Source organism: Arachis ipaensis, chromosome B06 (genome assembly GCF_000816755.2).
Source record: "Arachis ipaensis cultivar K30076 chromosome B06, Araip1.1, whole genome shotgun sequence".
NCBI classification, from domain to species: Eukaryota; Viridiplantae; Streptophyta; class Magnoliopsida; order Fabales; family Fabaceae; genus Arachis; species Arachis ipaensis.
Window position 1 is genome coordinate 16,215,078 of NC_029790.2, and position 17,861 is coordinate 16,232,938.

The 17,861-nt window shown below is 43.4% G+C and overlaps 2 protein-coding genes across 7 annotated transcripts in view; one reads left to right on the forward strand and one right to left on the reverse strand.

The window, feature by feature from the left end:
• Positions 991-2,948, forward strand: LOC107646435. The gene is made up of 3 exons (XM_016350618.1): positions 991-1,074; positions 1,192-2,657; positions 2,747-2,948. Exons 1-3 carry the CDS (start codon positions 991-993, stop codon positions 2,946-2,948), a joined length of 1,752 nt encoding a protein of 583 aa, XP_016206104.1.
• The window catches only part of LOC107645770 (exportin-4), a 13,815-nt gene continuing 8,327 nt past the window's right edge, over positions 12,374-17,861 (reverse strand). For 2 of the 6 annotated variants that reach the window (XM_016349872.2, XM_016349873.2), the window contains 14 exons: positions 17,259-17,480; positions 16,624-16,695; positions 16,249-16,320; positions 16,101-16,165; positions 15,933-16,035; positions 15,727-15,858; positions 15,353-15,496; positions 15,066-15,173; positions 14,891-14,941; positions 14,747-14,824; positions 14,550-14,663; positions 14,163-14,359; positions 13,720-13,789; positions 12,374-13,156 (listed from right to left, as the gene is read on the reverse strand). In XM_016349872.2, the coding sequence (XP_016205358.1) occupies positions 12,968-13,156; positions 13,720-13,789; positions 14,163-14,359; positions 14,550-14,663; positions 14,747-14,824; positions 14,891-14,941; positions 15,066-15,173; positions 15,353-15,496; positions 15,727-15,858; positions 15,933-16,035; positions 16,101-16,165; positions 16,249-16,320; positions 16,624-16,695; positions 17,259-17,480 (1,617 nt within the window). In that variant the 3' untranslated portion in view covers positions 12,374-12,967. Of the gene's footprint in view, positions 13,157-13,719; positions 13,790-14,162; positions 14,360-14,549; positions 14,664-14,746; positions 14,825-14,890; positions 15,031-15,065; positions 15,174-15,352; positions 15,497-15,726; positions 15,859-15,932; positions 16,036-16,100; positions 16,166-16,248; positions 16,321-16,623; positions 16,696-17,258; positions 17,481-17,861 lie in introns of those variants that run through there. The other 4 variants (XM_021104122.1, XR_002348384.1, XR_002348383.1 and 1 more) reach the window with 4 other exon arrangements.

Consider the following 17,861-nt stretch of genomic DNA (forward strand, 5'->3'; position numbering starts at 1 on the left):
TATTTTTTAGTATATTCAATATGATTGAATTAAGTATAGTTAATTCTATTCAAAATTATTAGAACCTTAGTGACTTTTTGTTACGGCATGGCCCAAACTAATTACGGGCCGGCCCGACCCGAGCGGTCGTGGGCAAAGTGCTTTTCTGCTGACCCGGACACGCGTCCCTGACAGCTTCTCCACAGTTGTGCAGGAGAGGCCTTGGAAAAGGTGGGCCTGTCCTAGCGGGGCCCACCTCTAACATAATATATATAGGGAAGGACCTACCCTTCCCCCAAGGTACGCGTCGGAGTGTCTTTGCAGGTGGCACCCCCCTTTTCTCACACAAAGTATTCGGGACCTCGCACATCTCTGGTCGGCAGTCCACGACCTGACGAGCCCTACCATCCCCCAGGATCTTCACCCGAACCAACCGGTAACCGACTTACCAAACATTGGCGCCGTCTGTGGGGACTTGTCCATGGACTTCGTGCTAGTCGAAACGGAGACAGGCCGCGAGGCCGTACCCGGAGGCGACGCCGCCGGGACGGAAACCCGACAACATCCGAGATCACCCCCGAGGGACGCGACCTAATCACATGAGAGACGCCCCTTTGGGGGACCAGAGACAACCACGCCAGAATAATGCAAGAGCTACGCCATAGAATGCAAGACTTAGAGCGTCGGTTAGCGGACAGAGAACGCGACCAGCGCACCCCAGAACAGAGTCACTCCCGTTCTCGCTCCAGGAGCCGTTCCCGGCGCACGCCTAGCCCCCAGGTCGAGTCAAAAAGCACCGGGGAGAGAGGGCGCGCGAGAAGACGTCACGACCCTGTCATTTACGCCAGACGTGAAGGGCGGCGTACGACGAACCGGAGGGACGAAGACGCTCGTCGGGAGAACGACGATGGGAGAACGAATACCTGAGGACCCGTGATAATAGGGGCCACCCCATTCCACCGCTCCATAATCGAGGTCCGGCTGCCAAAACATTTTGACAAGCCAACGGACATGAGGTATGATGGAACGCAGGACCCCCTGGAGCATCTAACGGCCTTCGAGGCCAGGATGAACTTAGAAGGAGTAGGAGATGAGGTAAGGTGTCCCGCCTTCCCGGTCACCCTGGCGGGACCTACAATACGGTGGTTCAATAACCTCCTGCAGGGCTCGGTGACCCAATTCTCCGACATCAGCCATGCCTTCCTGGCTCAGTTCACAACCAGGATCGCGAAAGCCAAGCACCCGATCAATTTGCTAGGGGTGACCCAGAGAGCCGGGGAGTCGACCAGGAAATACTTGGATCGTTTCAACGACGAGTGCCTGGAAATTGACGGTTTTACGGACTCGGTGGCGAGTTTATGTTTGACGAATGGGCTCCTAAATGAGGACTTCAGGAAGCACCTTACCACAAAGCCAGTCTGGACAATGCAGGAGATCCAGTGCGTGGCTAAGGAGTATATCAATGACGAGGAGGTCAGCCGGGTCGTGGCTGCCAATAAACGACAACCCCCCTACAACCAAACCAGGCACTACGATGGTGGAGAAAGACAAAAGGAACGCACCAGGGACGGTGGCTTGAGCAAGACGACAAAACCATTTCCCCGAGTCGGGAAATTCACCAACTACACCCCCCCTCGCGGCACCAATCACAGAGGTCTACCAACAGATAGCCGAGAAAGGGATACTATCGAGGCCCGACCTCTGAAGGACAAGACGGGGGGAAACAAAAGCCTTTACTGCGAATATCACAAGGGGTATGGGCAAAAGACCCAAGACTGCTTCGACCTAAAGGATGCCCTGGAGCAAGCAATCAGGGACAGAAAGCTTGCCGACTTCTCCCACCTCATAAGGGAACCGAGGAGACGGAATCGGGATCACGAGGGTGAGGACAGGTCCCGGGCGACAAGACGACGTCAAGAACCAGAGGGAGACGACCACGGTCTCACGGTGGTGAATGTAGTAACGGCAAGGAATTCCGCCCCGAGGTCGAAATCGGCGCAGAAGAAAGACGCCAAGGTCCTGGCGGTCTCCTCCTCATCTGCTAGGGGTTCCCGGGGACACCCATCTATCTCTTTCGGCCCTGAGGACCAATGGTTCGATGAGGTACCGGAAAGTCCCCCCATGGTTATCACGGCCAGAGTCGGAACCGGACTCGTCAAACGGATCCTAGTGGACACGGGGGCAGACTCGAACATCATGTTTCGCAACGTCTTCGACGCCTTGGGACTGCGTGATGCCGACCTGGCGACCCACCAGCACGGTGTGGTAGGGTTGGGTGATCACTTCATCAAGCCAGATGGGATCATCTCACTACCGACCTCCCTTGGACAAGGACAGAGGCGAAGAACGGTAATGGCCGATTTTGTTGTCTTACGAGATTCCACTGCTTATAATATCATCCTGGGGAGAAAAACAATCAATGACCTCGGGGCAGCGATTAGCATGAAACTGCTTGTAATGAAGTTTGTTACCGATGACGGATCCGTAGGGTCTATCAGAGGAGACTTGGAAACGGCAGTCGCTTGCGACCACGCCAGTCTCTCTCTTAGGAAAAAATCCAAAGAAGCATCCGGGGTTTTCCTTGCCGACCTGGATGCCAGGATAGATGACAAGCCCAGACCTGAGCCAGAAGGGGACTTGGAAAAATTTAGGGTCGGCGATGGGGACGAGAAGTTCACGTTCATAAACAGAAACCTCCCCCATGAATTAAAAGAACCTTTGATGAAGATGATCAGAGCCAATGCCGACCTCTTCGCCTGGACACCAGCCGATATGCCAGGGATAGACCCCCAGCTCATGTCACACCATCTGACCGTCAAGCCGGAGGCCAAGCCAGTGGCTCAGAGGAGGAGAAAGATGTCACAAGAAAAGGGCAGAGGAGGTGGCCAGGCAGACGGCCAGCCTCCTTGAAGCAGGTTTCATCCGAGAGCTGGACTATTCGACTTGGCTGTCAAACGTGGTTTTGGTGAAAAAACATAGTGGGAGGTGGAGAATGTGCGTGGACTACTCCGACCTCAACAAGGCATGTCCTAAGGATTGCTACCCCCTGCCCAACATTGACGCACTCGTCGACGCAGCAGCGGGGTACCAATACCTGAGCTTCATGGACGCCTACTCTGGGTATAATCAGATACCGATGCACCGACCCGACGAGGACAAAACGGCGTTCATAACGCTAGGAGGGATCTATTGTTACAAGGTGATGCCGTTTGGTCTAAAAAATGCTGGCGCCACGTACCAAAGACTGATGAACAAGATATTCAACGAGCTCATAGGCAAGACAGTAGAAGTCTATGTGGACGACATCCTCGCGAAAACCGCACGTCCTGATGACCTCCTGAGAGACCTAGGGGGCGTGTTCGCCTCCCTCCGACAGCACGGCATGAGGCTCAACCCGCTCAAGTGCGCCTTTTCCATGGAAGCTGGGATGTTCCTGGGGTTCATGATCACCCAAAGAGGAGTAGAGGCCAACCCTGAGAAGTGCCAAGCGATTCTCCAGATGAAGAGCCTGGGTTGCATCAAAGACGTCCAGCGGCTGGCAGGAAGGCTGACGGCGTTATCCCGTTTCCTCGGCGCATCGGCAGCGAAAGCCCTGCCCTTCTTCAATCTAATGAAAAAGGGGATAACATTTGAATGGACCCCAGCCTGCGAGGAAGCATTCAACCACTTCAAGAAAATCCTAGCAACGCCTCCGGTGCTCGGAAAGCCCAAAGCTGGAGAGCCACTCTACCTCTACCTAGCAGTAACAGAGGAAGCACTTGCAGCAGTGCTCGTAAGAGAAGAAGGGAAAGCTCAGCAATCGATTTACTTCGTAAGCAGGGCCCTACAAGGAGCAGAGCTGAGGTACAGCAAACTGGAAAAACTGGCGCTGACACTCCTAACCTCCTCTCGAAGGTTGAGGCAATACTTCCAGGGTCACCGTGTAGTCGTCAGAACGGATCAAGCGATCCGTCAAGTACTCCAAAAGCCTGATTTGGCTGGAAGGATGATGACCTGGGCCATTGAGCTGTCCCAATATGACTTGCACTATGAGCCCTGGCACGCAATCAAGGCACAGGCAATGGCAGATTTCTTAGTAGAGGTAACGGGCGATCCTCCCGAAGAAATGGGCACACGGTGGAGACTCCACGTAGACGGGGCCTCCAACCAAATGTCCGGGGGAGCCGGGGTCATTTTGGAAAGCCCGGCGGGAGTCATTTACGAGCAATCGACCAAGTTCGAGTTTCCCATGTCGAACAATCAAGCAGAATACGAAACTCTCCTAGGGGGACTGACGCTAGCTCGAGAAGTCGGGGCAACGAGGCTGGAGGTATGCAGCGACTCTCAAGTCGTCACCTCGCAGGTAAACGGGAGCTATCAAGCCAGGGATCCCCTTCTACAAAAATATTTGGAAAAGGTAAAAGAATTGGCAAGAGAATTCCAAGAGATCACGGTCCGACACGTTCCGAGAGAAAGGAACACACGGGCAGACCTCCTGTCCAAACTTGCAAGCACGAAGCCGGGAGCAGGTAACCGGTCTCTCATCCAGGGCATGGTGAAGGAACCAACCGTCGCCCTCCATTTGACAGAGTCAAGCCCTTCCTGGATGGACCCCATCACGAACTTCCTGGAACTAGGCAAGTTACCTGACGATGAGAAGGCGGCCAAAGCATTGAGAAGGGAGGCAGCCAGATACGCAATCATACAATGGCAACTGTTCAGAAAGGGGCTCAGCCAACCCCTGTTAAAGTGCCTACATCCCGACCAAACGGACTATGTACTTAGAGAAGTCCACGAGGGATGTTGTGGCCACCACATCGGGGGCAAAGCCCTAGCGAGGAAGCTCATCAGAGCTGGATATTACTGGCCATCAATGATGAAAGACTCCAGGGAATTTGTCAGAAAGTGCGTAAAGTGTCAACAAAACGCCAACTTCCACAAGGCGCCGACCTCCGAGCTGAGCCTGCTGACGTCTACACGACCTTTCGCTCAATGGGGAGTTGACCTTTTAGGACCTTTCCCGGTTGGCCCAGGACAAGTCAAATATCTCATAGTGGCCATCGACTACTACACCAAATGGATAGAGGCTGAACCACTGGCCAGCATATCTTCCTCCAACTGCAGGAAATTCATGTGGAGACAGGTGATAACCCGTTTCGGTATCCCGGAGGTCGTTATCTCGGATAATGGGACGCAATTCACTGACAAGAAGTTCACGGAGTTCCTCACCGGCCTAGGGATAAAACAAAAATTTTTCTCAGTGGAGCATCCCCAGAGAAACGGACAAGTGGAGTCCGCAAACAAAGTAATCCTACTTGGTGTCAAGAAGCGCTTAGACAACAAGAAAGGCGCATGGGCCGACGAGTTGGCTTCGGTCCTCTGGTCCTACCGAACAACCGAACAAAGCTCTATTGGGAAAACCCTTTTTCGCCTAACGTACGGGGTCGACGCGGTGATACCCGTCGAAATCGGCGAGCCGAGTCCACGGTTACTGCTCGCAGGGGTAGACGAAGCGGTAGAAAAGGACCTGGTAGAAGAGACCAGCGAGATGGCCCACTTGTCTAAGACAGCATTGAAACAAAGGATAGCTTTGCGCTACAACACTAAAGTCCTCAGAAGGGATTTTGAGGAAAGAGACCTCGTCCTACGACGCAACGACGTCGGTCTACCGACCCCAGGAGAAGGAAAACTGGCGGCGAATTGGGAAGGCCCCTACAGGATCAAAGAGGTTCTCGGTAAAGGCGCCTACAGGCTGGAAAGACTCGACAGCAGGGATATCCCGAGAACCTGGAACGCGGCTAACCTGAGGAGGTTTTATTCATAGCTTGGGCTCATCGACCAACCGACCCGACGAACTGGGTAGAGTTTTGATTTGATCAAATGTTAATTCCCAGTTATCTGTTTTTATCGAATGCCTTTTATGTTCATAAACATTGTCTAGATAACGACTAATTCTTAATTGTCCAAACTCTTCCATTTATTTTCTTTCGACGCGCACCCCACGAGGTCGCAATCGTAAACGGCAACCCGGGACTGATCACCCCGGGAGGCCAGCGGAACCACGGCCATATCAAACGGCTCCATAAATAGAACCGCAACGGTTCCAATCGAATTGCCAGCGCAAACGGCAAAACGGGCACAAGCAATAAGCCCACCACGAAAAAACGATAACAAAAATAAAACGACAAGCAAAATAAACGGTAATAACGACAAGTCGACCAAGCGACTAGTTAGCCATAAAAGTCACAAAGTCAGCCACAAAGTTACAACAAAAAGTTCAACAAATCCACACCAAGCCAAAGTTAAAAGAGATCATTTCCTAGGCATGTCAACAATCTTGCCATCTTGGATCATTTTGAAGAGCCCAATGGCCGACGTGTCAAAGTCGGGAGTCACGATCTTCACCTGGGCCTTCAGGGCGTCCTCAGTCATGGAGATCGCGTTCTTCCCTTGCTCTTTGGTTGCTTTCAGCTTCTTCCTGAGCCCCTCGACCTCGGCTTTAGCGGCTTTAGCCGACGAAACGGCTTGGTCACGCTCTTTCTCCAAGATCGCCACCCGACCCTGAGCAGCGTTCAGCTGGCTCTCAAGAGTCATCTCCCGCTCAGCTAAACGGGCCACCGTCTCGTCGAAAGCCTTCAATTTCTCCTCGGCAGATGTCGTTTTTTCCTCAGAAACCTTGAGCTTCTCCCCCATCTCGGACAGCTGACTCTGGAGCAGCTCAACTTGCACCTTAAAATCATTGTTTGCCTTGCCAGAGGATTCGAGCTTCCTCCGGAGAGCCTGCATTCCCGACAACTCGAACTCAGCCTTTCGAGCTATCACGGCCCCCCGGAGCAGAGTCCGGTACATCCATCTCGCCTGCCCAGCCAAGTCGGTTCCATGAAAATGCTCCTCCGTCCCGGGGATCAGCTGCGAGTCAATAAAATTTGTTGCATCAAAATTTCTTTCCATAATGGTGAGAGTCCCTTCCGGGCTGGCAGACGCCCTCCGCTTCCTAGGGGTGTGGACAAATTCCACATCGTTATCTTCCTGATGGGTAGAGGACGAATGCCCACCAACGACCACCTCAGGAAGGGGGGAAGCCTGCGCCCCTTCCGGGTTCTTCTCCGACATACCGGTATCCTGGGGAAAGGGCACATCATGATCCTCCTTCTCCCCGGAAGGCCCCTCCGATTTCCCGGCATCTTTCTCTTCAGCCTTCTCTTCATCACTGTCCTCGAAGAAGGTCTTCATCAAATTTTCAAGCCCCGTTACTGAGGCAGACATCTCCACTGTAGCAAACAGACAAACACATCAGTCGCTAGATCAGGTAAAACAAGCAATGATAAACAGTACAAGCACAAAACAAAACGACTCACGGATATAGCTCCTGGCGGCCTCCCGTTCACCATAAGGAGATGGGGGTTTACGGGGTTCTTCCCAAAGAGAGCAAACAACACATCGGCTATTTTCTTATCTACGGGGGACATCCCTTTATACGTCACCTTAATAAAAGAGTTAGACCCCGCCCCGAAACTCCAGTACGTCGGGATGAGGCGCTCCCCCTCCAACGACAGCCAAAACGGATGGCGACCTTTAATGGGGCGAACCTTGAAAAATTTGTCCTTGAATCCGTGATAGGAATCCTCAAATAAACCAAACACCTTCCGACCTGTCGCAGATCGGAAGGACAGGAACCCTTTCCTCGCCTTCCCTTGCTTAGAGGGGTTAGTAAGGGTGAAGAAGAAGAGGAAGACATCCACCGACACCGGCAGCTCGAGATACTCGCAAACCATCTCGAAACAGCGAATAGAAGCCCAGCTGTTCGGATGGAGCTGTGACGGCGACACGGATATACGATTAAGGAGCGCCATCTGGAAATCGGAAAATGGTATCCGGACGCCTACCTGGGTGAACATGGCCTTATAAAACCAAATCCAATCGGCAACCCGGGGAGCGTGAAAGTTGATCTCATACAGTCGCTCACTGGGGGCGGGGACGATGGTCTCGTAATTGAGCTCCTCGTCTGTGCCACCACAGAGGTACCCGGCTTGCCGGAACTCCGTCAGTTCCTCCAGATCCATCTGATTCGGAGAATCCTTCACATCGGAGGTCACCCAGGCGTACGGGTCGTAGTTCGCGGCAGAAGGAGAAGCCCGAGCAACAACGCGAGGCATACCTACAAGCGGGGTACCACTCCGTTAGACTATGAGATCGGGAGCCCGAAAAACGCCCAGAGACTATGTTCATCCTACTGAACGGTCAAAATCAGGCATGAACCAAGCTACACCTATCAAGAAAGCCACCTAGAAACCTACCCTGCAATGGTACCCCTCCCCTAACTCATCTACTTAAATACTGGAAGGTCATCCAGCAACAAAAACCAAGCAGAGCAGCGAAAGCATGCAGTAAACACAAGCAATAAACATACAGCAATAAGGCACAGGCACAGGTAAAGCACGAGAAAATGAGGAGCGAGAATTACCTGAATCAGTTGAAGAAACTTGAGAGTGAAGGAAGAGGCACAGGGATGCTCGAACAAGAAGCTTTGGATGTTAGGAAAAGAAGAAAATGGGAATAGCAAGAATGGGAGAAAAAGAAAGAAAAAACTGTGAAACTGTTTAAAAACCGCTACACGAAGCGCGAAAAGACCAGGGGTAAAATGGTCTTTGCGCGCGGGGTTTTTACAACCCATTATGAGCATTTAATGCTCAGCGCGAAGAACGAAGCGACGAACGGTCACCTCAACAACCAAGAGACACGCGCGCAGGGGGCACGTCTCCCCCACGACCAGCCGACCCGGCGACAACACACGAACGAAGAAGTCACGCGCCACCAATATCTCACAATCATTACTGGCGCGTCGGGGGCACTGTTACGGCCTGGCCCAAACCAATTACGGGCCGGCCCGACCCGAGTACTACCCGACCCAAGCGGTCGTGGGCAAAGTGCTTCTCTGCTGACCCGGACACGCGTCCCTGATAGCTTCTCCACAGTTGTGCAGGAGAGGCCTTGGAAAAGGTGGGCCTGCCCTAGCGGGGCCCACCTCTAACATAGTATATATGGGGAAGGACCTACCCTTCCCCCAATACCTTCACAGGGCCCACCTCTGACAATATATAAAGGGAAGATTTACTCTTCCCCCGAGGTACGTCATATATATCACATCATCCTTTCCGCCTGTGCATTTTACTGACAAGGGCGTCGGAGTGTCTTTGCATGTGGCACCCCCCTTTTTCACACGAAGTATTCGGGACCTCGCACATCTCTGGCCGGCAGTCCACGACCTGACGAGCCCTACCATCCCCCAGGATCTTCACCCGAACCGACCGGTAACTGGCTTACCAAACACTTTTTATTTTTAATGGAGAATAAAATGCATTTATTAAATTTAACGATTAAAATAAAAAAATGTGCTTCAAACAAATTTTGGATCGATGTGCAAATTGCCATTCAATTTTATGTATGCTGAAACTTTCTACCACTAAAGAAATGTGTAGTTCGTAAAAAATTTTCTCATTTTCGAAAATGTTACATTGTAAAATTATTCCAATGTAAAATTTTTAATATAAATCTTTTAGAAATATAAAAATATTCTTCTAACCAAACATGTTCTAAAGATATACTTCTCCTTAAAGTATATAATTAATTGAGTAATGTTAAATAATGGGATAAGTATTGTTTTGGTCCCTCACGTTAAGGGTCGGAATCGAACTCGTCCCCGATCTAATTTTCGATTTAGAATCATCCTTAACGTTTTTTTTTCGTATTAAAATCGTCCTTTTTAATTTTTTTTTTTTTAATTTTTTAAATTTTATTAAAAAGGAAGGGTAGTTTAGGAATAAAAATTAAAAAGGACGATTTTAATACGAAAAAAAAACGTTAAGAATAATTCTAAATCGAAAATTAGATCGGGGACGGGTTCGATTCCGACCCTCAACGTGAGGGACCAAAACAATACTTATCCCTTAAATAATTAATATATATCTTTTATTTTTATCTTACATTTAGAATTTTAGACTAACAATAGCCAACTTTTCCTTTTTTTTATATACTAAAAATATACACCCTAACATTCCCGAATTAATTATCCCCAATTAGACATTGTCATTCTGGATTTTTTTAATTATAAAATAAAAAATATTTTTTTTTAAATAAAAATTATTCTAATTTTAGTGTTGAATTTTTTTTTTTTTTTTTTTGCGTCAAGGGCAAGTTCGCTACTTCCCTCGATGAACCTTGTCTGCTCTCTTTGACGAATTTCAAGTAAGTTCGCCTAAATATAAGGTGATCTTTCCTTAAATTTCACTTTTTACTTTTTTACTCTCGTCCTCTCTTATCTTACTTTTTATTTTGGCTATATTCAATTTTTTTTTATCTCTTCAATTATTAGTCAATTTTAGGTTATTTTGTTCTTCTATTTTTTTAATTTAATTTATTGTTCTATTATTTTATGATTTAACTGTTTATTTAGTTAGATTAACTTTTCTTATTAGTTTTAGTTAGTTTGATAATTAGATGATATAGTTAGTTTAAATTACCATCTATTATTAGTTTAAATAATGTCAAACGATCATGTGATTATGGTAGGGGATTAATAGATGTTAGTTAATGAAAAAATTTAATATGATTATTGTTTCATTTGAACTAATTATGATTTAAAGTAAAATTATAGTTTATGGTCTAAGTATTTAGAGTATTGAGATTTATTTCAATGTGTTTGATAATAAGCTAGTTAATTTTAAATTTTTTTATTTAGATTATTGTTTCATTTGAACTTATTACGGTTTAGAATAAAATTATAGTTTATGATTTAAGTTTTACATTTATTTTGAATATATCTGATAAAAAGTTAGTTAATTTAAAATTATTTTATTCTAATTTATTCTATTATAGTATAGTTTTATGGCGTAAAACATGTTAGAATACGAGGATACCCTTTATAGACGAGATCAGATTGACCATATTGCTGGCAGACTTGGCCGAGTGGTATACTTTATAACTTATGTATTTTATATGTTTAAAATTTGTCTTATTACTTGTGGCTTCCGTTTTGTCTAATTGGTTGATTTTTTTGGTAGGGTCCTCGAGTCTTGTGTACAAGAAGGAATTTACTACAATGGCTGCCCGAACATACTAGGACACACCTTAGACGAACGGGATTTGAGCATGTGGCATATATGCTAGAGTGGGACAAATGATTGGGCATTGGTCTCTGCTTTGATCGAGAGATGACGACTTGAGTCCCATACTTTTCACCTGTCCTGTGGAGAGATGACTATCACCCTACAGGACGTGGCGTATCAATTGGGACTCAACATTAATGGAGATCCAGTCAGCGGCTACATCGGTGGGTGGGAGCAGTTTTATGATGGACACTCTATTGAGGACTTTTGTCAGCAGCTGTTAGGTGTTATTTTGAGCCCCATGATAGACAATCACAAAACAAGTAAACTGTCAATCTTACTTGATTTCGCAATTTGCGAGCAGTTGGAGGAATACCCGACAGAGGAGCGCCTGCTGCATTACACCAGAAGACACATCATGCAGATGATCGGGGACGCTTTGTTTCCGAATACCTCTGACTCTTGCATACATATGAGGTGATTGCCTCTATTGGATGACCTTGGTCGATGTGGGAGTCTGTCATGGGGTTCAGCTGTAATATGACGTATGTCCTCATCATCACGTAACCGATATAAAATCTTAAATAAAAACCATCATTAAATAAAAAAAATAACAAAATAATAATATTCAATTATAATCTATGATATACTTTTTGTAAAACAAAGTGTTATCTACTTCGGACAGATATCTGTACTAAATTTTTTTTACTCTTTTCATGCATTGTTGACCGATGGTATGCAATATTAAATTCTTCAACACTATTAGACTTTCGACTTCAGGTGACATATATGTAAATACTAGTTAAGCAGAACTAAGCACGATAAATTCCTCTTGATCATATACTATTTCACCACCATAATGAATGAATAATAATAGAATTCTAAATATTGTATAGAATAAATAAAAAATGAAAATAAAAGGAGAAGAATGAGTTACTAGTAATGATTTTAGTGACTGACTAGCCTAGTGGGATTTTATTGAACAGACACTCTAAAGTTTCCCGAGGAGAGTGGCAAACCTTGTGAAAATGACAAGGTTCCTTGAGCGGAGCGGCGAACTTGCTCCTAACACCAAAAGAAAAATTTGGATCTTCGCAATTAAGGTTAAAATAATTTTTATCTGAAAATAAAGATTTTATTTTATAATAAAAAAAATCCTAGTCATTCTCCTTTTCTTTGTCAATAACTTCAAACAAGTCTTGTTTGTAGGGTGTTTCCAGTGCATGGCCCCAACGTAAGGATTGTCCACGATGAACAGCTATTTAACCCCAGACAATTACTTACCATAGTGGAGCATTGTAGTTTACTTATCACGAAAAACCGCAAAATTCAATATTCATCATGAATAATTACACAATTGCAGTTAAAAAGTTACAGCTATACAAATTGTGCTTCTTGAGATGAAAAAACACCAAAAATAAGATGGGGGCATTAGTATAGTTGTTACAGGTGTATAAAAGCTTTAAGTATGCAGAAACACGGAAATGGTTTAACATCTCAACAGATCAGAACAGAATGTGCTTTTCTTCACAAACATGAAAGGTTGCATAAAGAAAACCCCTCCAATCGAATCTTAGACTTGAGTAACATATCTACACAACAATGCAATTCGCCAAGAAGAAAATGGCATCACAAGCCATTATGCCAATAAGTTGGTACTCAGATCTTTAAAGAGCCTTGATGCTTTCTTTCATAGTCTCTGACCAACATAAACAACCAGCTTTTGCCTTTGGAAACAACCAGACGGATCTGAGTAAACAGAATGGGCACTGCCGATATGATGGATGTTTCAATTACTCCACAAAAATTATATCTGACGAGCTTCTCTCTCCGGTGGTTTGTTTCAAATGTGAATGTCAACTCATTCTTTGAAGCATTATACAACAGAAGTCATACACGGTTGATCACATTGTCCTTAGAAATCCACGAACTTCAATCAGGAAGCTACTAAGATTTTTCCTAAATCTCTGAGAATTTATCCTATCAAGGGAGGAAGAGAGCTGATTTGCAGATGTTAGTGTGTGCAATGCATTTGCTAGCCTTGATCTGAGCGTTGGATTTGTTTGTCTTTCTATCAAATCATTGCCTAATTTCTGTCAAAAAATTCACCCAAGACAGACATCTCAGGAGCGTCTAGTAAAGAATGAACACACACAGAGAACAGGGGTGGGGGCGCATTGTGATAATATTTAGTAATCGGTAATAGAGAGTACATGCCGACTTTCAATGGGAGTTCCCGCATATAATGATAACTCGAAAATAATAAAATATTATTAATAAAAAACATAGCATTTAAGGAATGAGTTTAATTTTGATGCACTGACAATGTATAATGTTTTACACAGTCGTGCAATCTTATCTGTTCTTTTGGATGATGATTCACATGGTCAATATAAAAAACAATTATTTTTGCTGATGTGGCATTATGTTATTAGATTTACGTGTAAAACTACTTTCCAATGACAGTGCATCAAAATTAAACTCTTTAAGGAATTCATGCGATTAAGAGGTGTTTATAAGAATATCAAACAGCAAGCGTTGATTTATCATCCTTGCTCATGCTCATCTTAATTTACGCATTTTAACCAAAATGAGCACTTTTAACCGGAAAAGTTTGCAGCAAATATTATACGAAATGCAAGTTTGAGAAGCATACCTGATACAGGCTTTGCTCACAAAGAATTAGTGGAAGGAGAGCATCTGCTGCCACACTGGTTAGGTCAGAACTGAAATAACAAACCAATACTAAGCCAATTTTGGAATGGTTTTACCAATACAAGGTATTTGTGAGAAACCATGCTCACAAGTCTGAAATACTGAAATTATGTTCTTTAAGGTCAGGCAGAATGTAATATATAAATTCATTTGATGGTCTATCGTCATTTCTACAAACAATGTGAGACTGAATGGAAGGTTCCATAGATTCAAATGCAACTGACCTCCATTCAAATATATTCATTCTATGGATAGATTCAAGTCATGCAGTAACAAGATCATAATTACATTAATCATTCTATGCTTGCAGAGATAAACACAAGACACAATCCTTTGTTAGGGAACAGGCTTTGGAGGAAGGAAATGTTTTGTTTGAACTCTCACCTATAGTCCTCGAAAAGGAGCAATTGCAGCAATGAACGAAGGAACCGACTCAAGAGGCCCTCTTGGGAACTCCCATTTGAATCCTTAAGACCCGTGGCATGTGTGCCCAAGCCTATGTTACCGTTACTCGTCTCCTTGTAGTGGTAAGAAGCAAGAGCTTGCAGAGCTCTGAGACACTTGGTAACCACATCTGCATCCTGCAAGAAAGTAAGGCATGCAGATTTGCCACAAATTCTAATTACAACCATTATATGAAATGCAAAAGAATTATTTGGTAAAACTAAATCAGTATATATATATATATATATATATATATCTAAAATTTTGTAGTTTCTTTGTCTCATCAAATGTAATTGAGTACTATAAAAGAAGTGTCACGTATATTACCTGATGGTGGAGGCCAAAGTCAAGAGTTCCAAGTATATGAGCAAAGGCTTCATTATTTAGTTGTGCAAAAGTTTCAGGATAAACCTCCAACATATGTGAAAGGAGAGAAAAATACTGCAAATTAATCATTAAAGTATCAGCTTTTGATCAAATAATCACTACAGCAATTTTTCCACTTTGATGGATGAATATCTTACATCATGACAAAGTTTGGGATATTTCAGGAGGTCCATAGAAATCAGTGGTGTAACTATGTGAAGACCAAAGTAAACCACCTGTAAGACCCAGGTATCAGAGTTTGACTAGTAAATTTATATGAAATAGTTTAATAATAATAATACCTGAGATATGTTAGTGCCTTGGATCTCAATTGAATCTGACGAGAAATCGATCTGGCACATTAAGTATTTTCAGTTAAGCAGGCCAAATGCTAGGTAGGAGTATGAGAGACAGGTATATCCTTTTGCAATGGTTAACCTAGCTAATATACACAAAAAAAAAAAATAAAAAAAATACCATGTCTTTAGAGCAAAGACTTGAAAGAAGTTGAAGAAGAGCACGCAAATCTTTATACATATCCGTTTTTGCCTCACTAAGTAAGCTGCTTGAAAGACTTATTGATATCTGACAAAAGGAGCAAAAATAGACTTGATCTGAGTATGAGAGAAAGTTACAAGTCTAACTAATACAAGATTTTCATCCAGTAACAAGTTCATCAACAAGTCAAATTTTCGTCCTATCCCAAAGTATTTGTCCATAAAAGAACCAATATAGTACATAATTGATAATAAAACAAAAAATACCTTGCCAATATTGTGAGATGAATATAACTGAAGCAAACGCATGCAGAAATTAACAACAGAAGCAGTTTCTTGCGCCTCCAAGTATGTAATTTGTCCATCAACCCAATCAACTACAAATTTGAGTAGCAGATAGACAACTGCAGACTAAGCAATAATTACATATAAGTACAGTGAAAGATGTCAGAAACATGGAAGTTCATACACATTAGCTAAACTAAAAATATGATGGATTAATAGTAAGGAATATGAGTAACTTAGAAAACGGACATTATAAGGACAATAAACAAATTATCACCGACAGTCATAGAAATCACACTTGTCAAGAGCATAAAAATATCAAAATATGGCAAGGTATCAAAAAAAGTGAATGCTACCTCATGTTTATATACTTCAAGAAGAACAAGAATGGGATTCATTACAGAAAACCCTAGCTCAAAAATAGCCTTCTGAGTTCGAGGTTCAGAAGCACTAGCAGCTCCACGCAGACGTTCTAACATGCAGCTGACCTACAGATATCAGTGATTATATTGGAAAACTATTCACATAAAGATGAGAATTAAATAAATGCTTGTGTCCTCACCGATAGGAGGATATCCGGCTGTTGGGCAATACTTTTAAAATTACTCTTGCTGGACATCTCCACTATATATGTCGCAATATGACCCATGAGATTCCTCACATACCTTCATATAAATTTAGTGTCAGGGAAGTTGTAAAGTCACAAAATAATGCTGCAGCAGATACTCACTGGCTTGATGTGTCCGAATTTCTCATGCCTGAAGCTGAACGAACAAGTGTTTGTGCAAGTGACCGCTGAAGGAAAAAACAGAAGGCATTTACACCACAACATATGGCAACAAATCAGCTGGGATGTGCAAGTTTAATAAAGTTCTTACCTGATGAGCAGTGTCCAAAAGGAACAAAGTCTTTTCTGTGGAAAATGCAGTTGCTAGTTCATTCCATGAATTCTGCCCAAGATATTAAAAGTTCAAGACAAACATGCCAAGGTAATATTTACTTCTTTTGTTCTTTTTTTTTTTAAACAATATTTACTGTTTTTAAGTACCGAGTGCCATAAAATTAGAAGTTTAGTGACTATGGTCAAAGTTGAAGGTCGTTGAAAGCATTGGAACATAACCATTACTTCTAAGATAATTGGAAATTTAGTCTCTCATATCTTTAAAACACTTGTACAGAGCATAACAGAAAACGAGTCTGAGAGATAAATCCAGTTTCCAGAGATAAAATTATACATGCAATTGTTGGCTCACCAGTGTAACAAGATGAATGCATATATGCTTTTGCTGAACCAGTGAATGAAGTAACTGGTAGCAGGTAATGCCCTGCATAAAAATAATACAAAAGAATAATGCAAGATAGTTTACTATTATTGCAGTAGTTTTAACATAGATAAACTTGCAGAGCTTATGATTGAAATATTAAATTTCAGAAGGGGAAAAAGAAAAGGCAAAGATGCATATTAAGTCGATAATAATTGGAGTATTTGCTTCAAGTGCAATTCACACACCTCCAATGTTAGATTTTCAGAAAGCATGTTTTGGGGGATATAGTTAGGTGTTTGGCCTCAATTTGGTGTAAAACTCAAAACATTTTGAGGATTTTTTTTTCCCTCAAACATGTTCGATATTGAAAATACTATCCTTCATTCATAGTTTTTTCTTTTGTTTCGCTTTACTCATGTAAGGAGATTTTGTCCTCTAATCTTATATCGTTCTTTTCTTCTTAATATTCTTTGTTTATCAATAAAAGGAAACAAACTACAGGTATATCCACCTGCCCTAATCTGTCACCCAATTGCATAAAAAGATTTGAAGAATTGTTCAATATTACTTTATTTAGAAGAGTATTTGAAAATATTAAAATGATGTGAGTTTTAAACTCAAACCTGAAGATCCTTTTCCCCTGGATATGATATAAGTGTGACCAAGGATACTCGAACAATAATATCAAGGACGGGTTTTCCTTGGTTATGCTCTCCAAAGAAACTAAGCAAAGCCTTTTTTGAACTATGCTCGGGATGATGACCTGAATCCAAGATTTTGTCCCCATTCCCATCGGAAGACATCAAATATGTACGTGACCACCGTGCAAGGAACCATATAAGTGACTGGCATTGATAAACAATAAAAAGGGAGTGGGAAGTTAAACGCGTCTGTTGAAGAAAAGAATTACAGAAACTGCAAAATGCAGTATCAGGCTCAGCATCAATATGATCTCACTTCAAATAAATAACTTCGTAGTGAAGCTCCAAATAAGCCCACATTTTTAGATAACATAAATACGACATAGATAGCACGTGACAATAAGAGTGAGAAAACTAGAGAAAGACTTGGAGGATCTTAGACAGAGGTTTTAAAACTGTCCTCCCTCAGACAACTTAAAAGCATTGAACACATAAGTGGCTTATTCATATGCAACCAATCGAGGTAAAGAGTAATTTCAGCTTAGCCTTGAAAATTTTCAAGTTGTTTAACAGTAAGTCTTGGCA

Excerpts from the sequence above, each read along its gene's own strand:
- LOC107646435 (XM_016350618.1), top strand. The coding sequence starts at position 991 with ATGAGGTATGATGGAACGCAGGACCCCCTGGAGCATCTAACGGCCTTC. Across the intron at positions 1,075-1,191 it reads TAGAAGGAGTAGGAGATGAG|TTCACAACCAGGATCGCGAA; the intron begins GTAAGGTGTCCC and ends TTCCTGGCTCAG. Across the intron at positions 2,658-2,746 it reads GATGGGGACGAGAAGTTCAC|CCGATATGCCAGGGATAGAC; the intron begins GTTCATAAACAG and ends CCTGGACACCAG.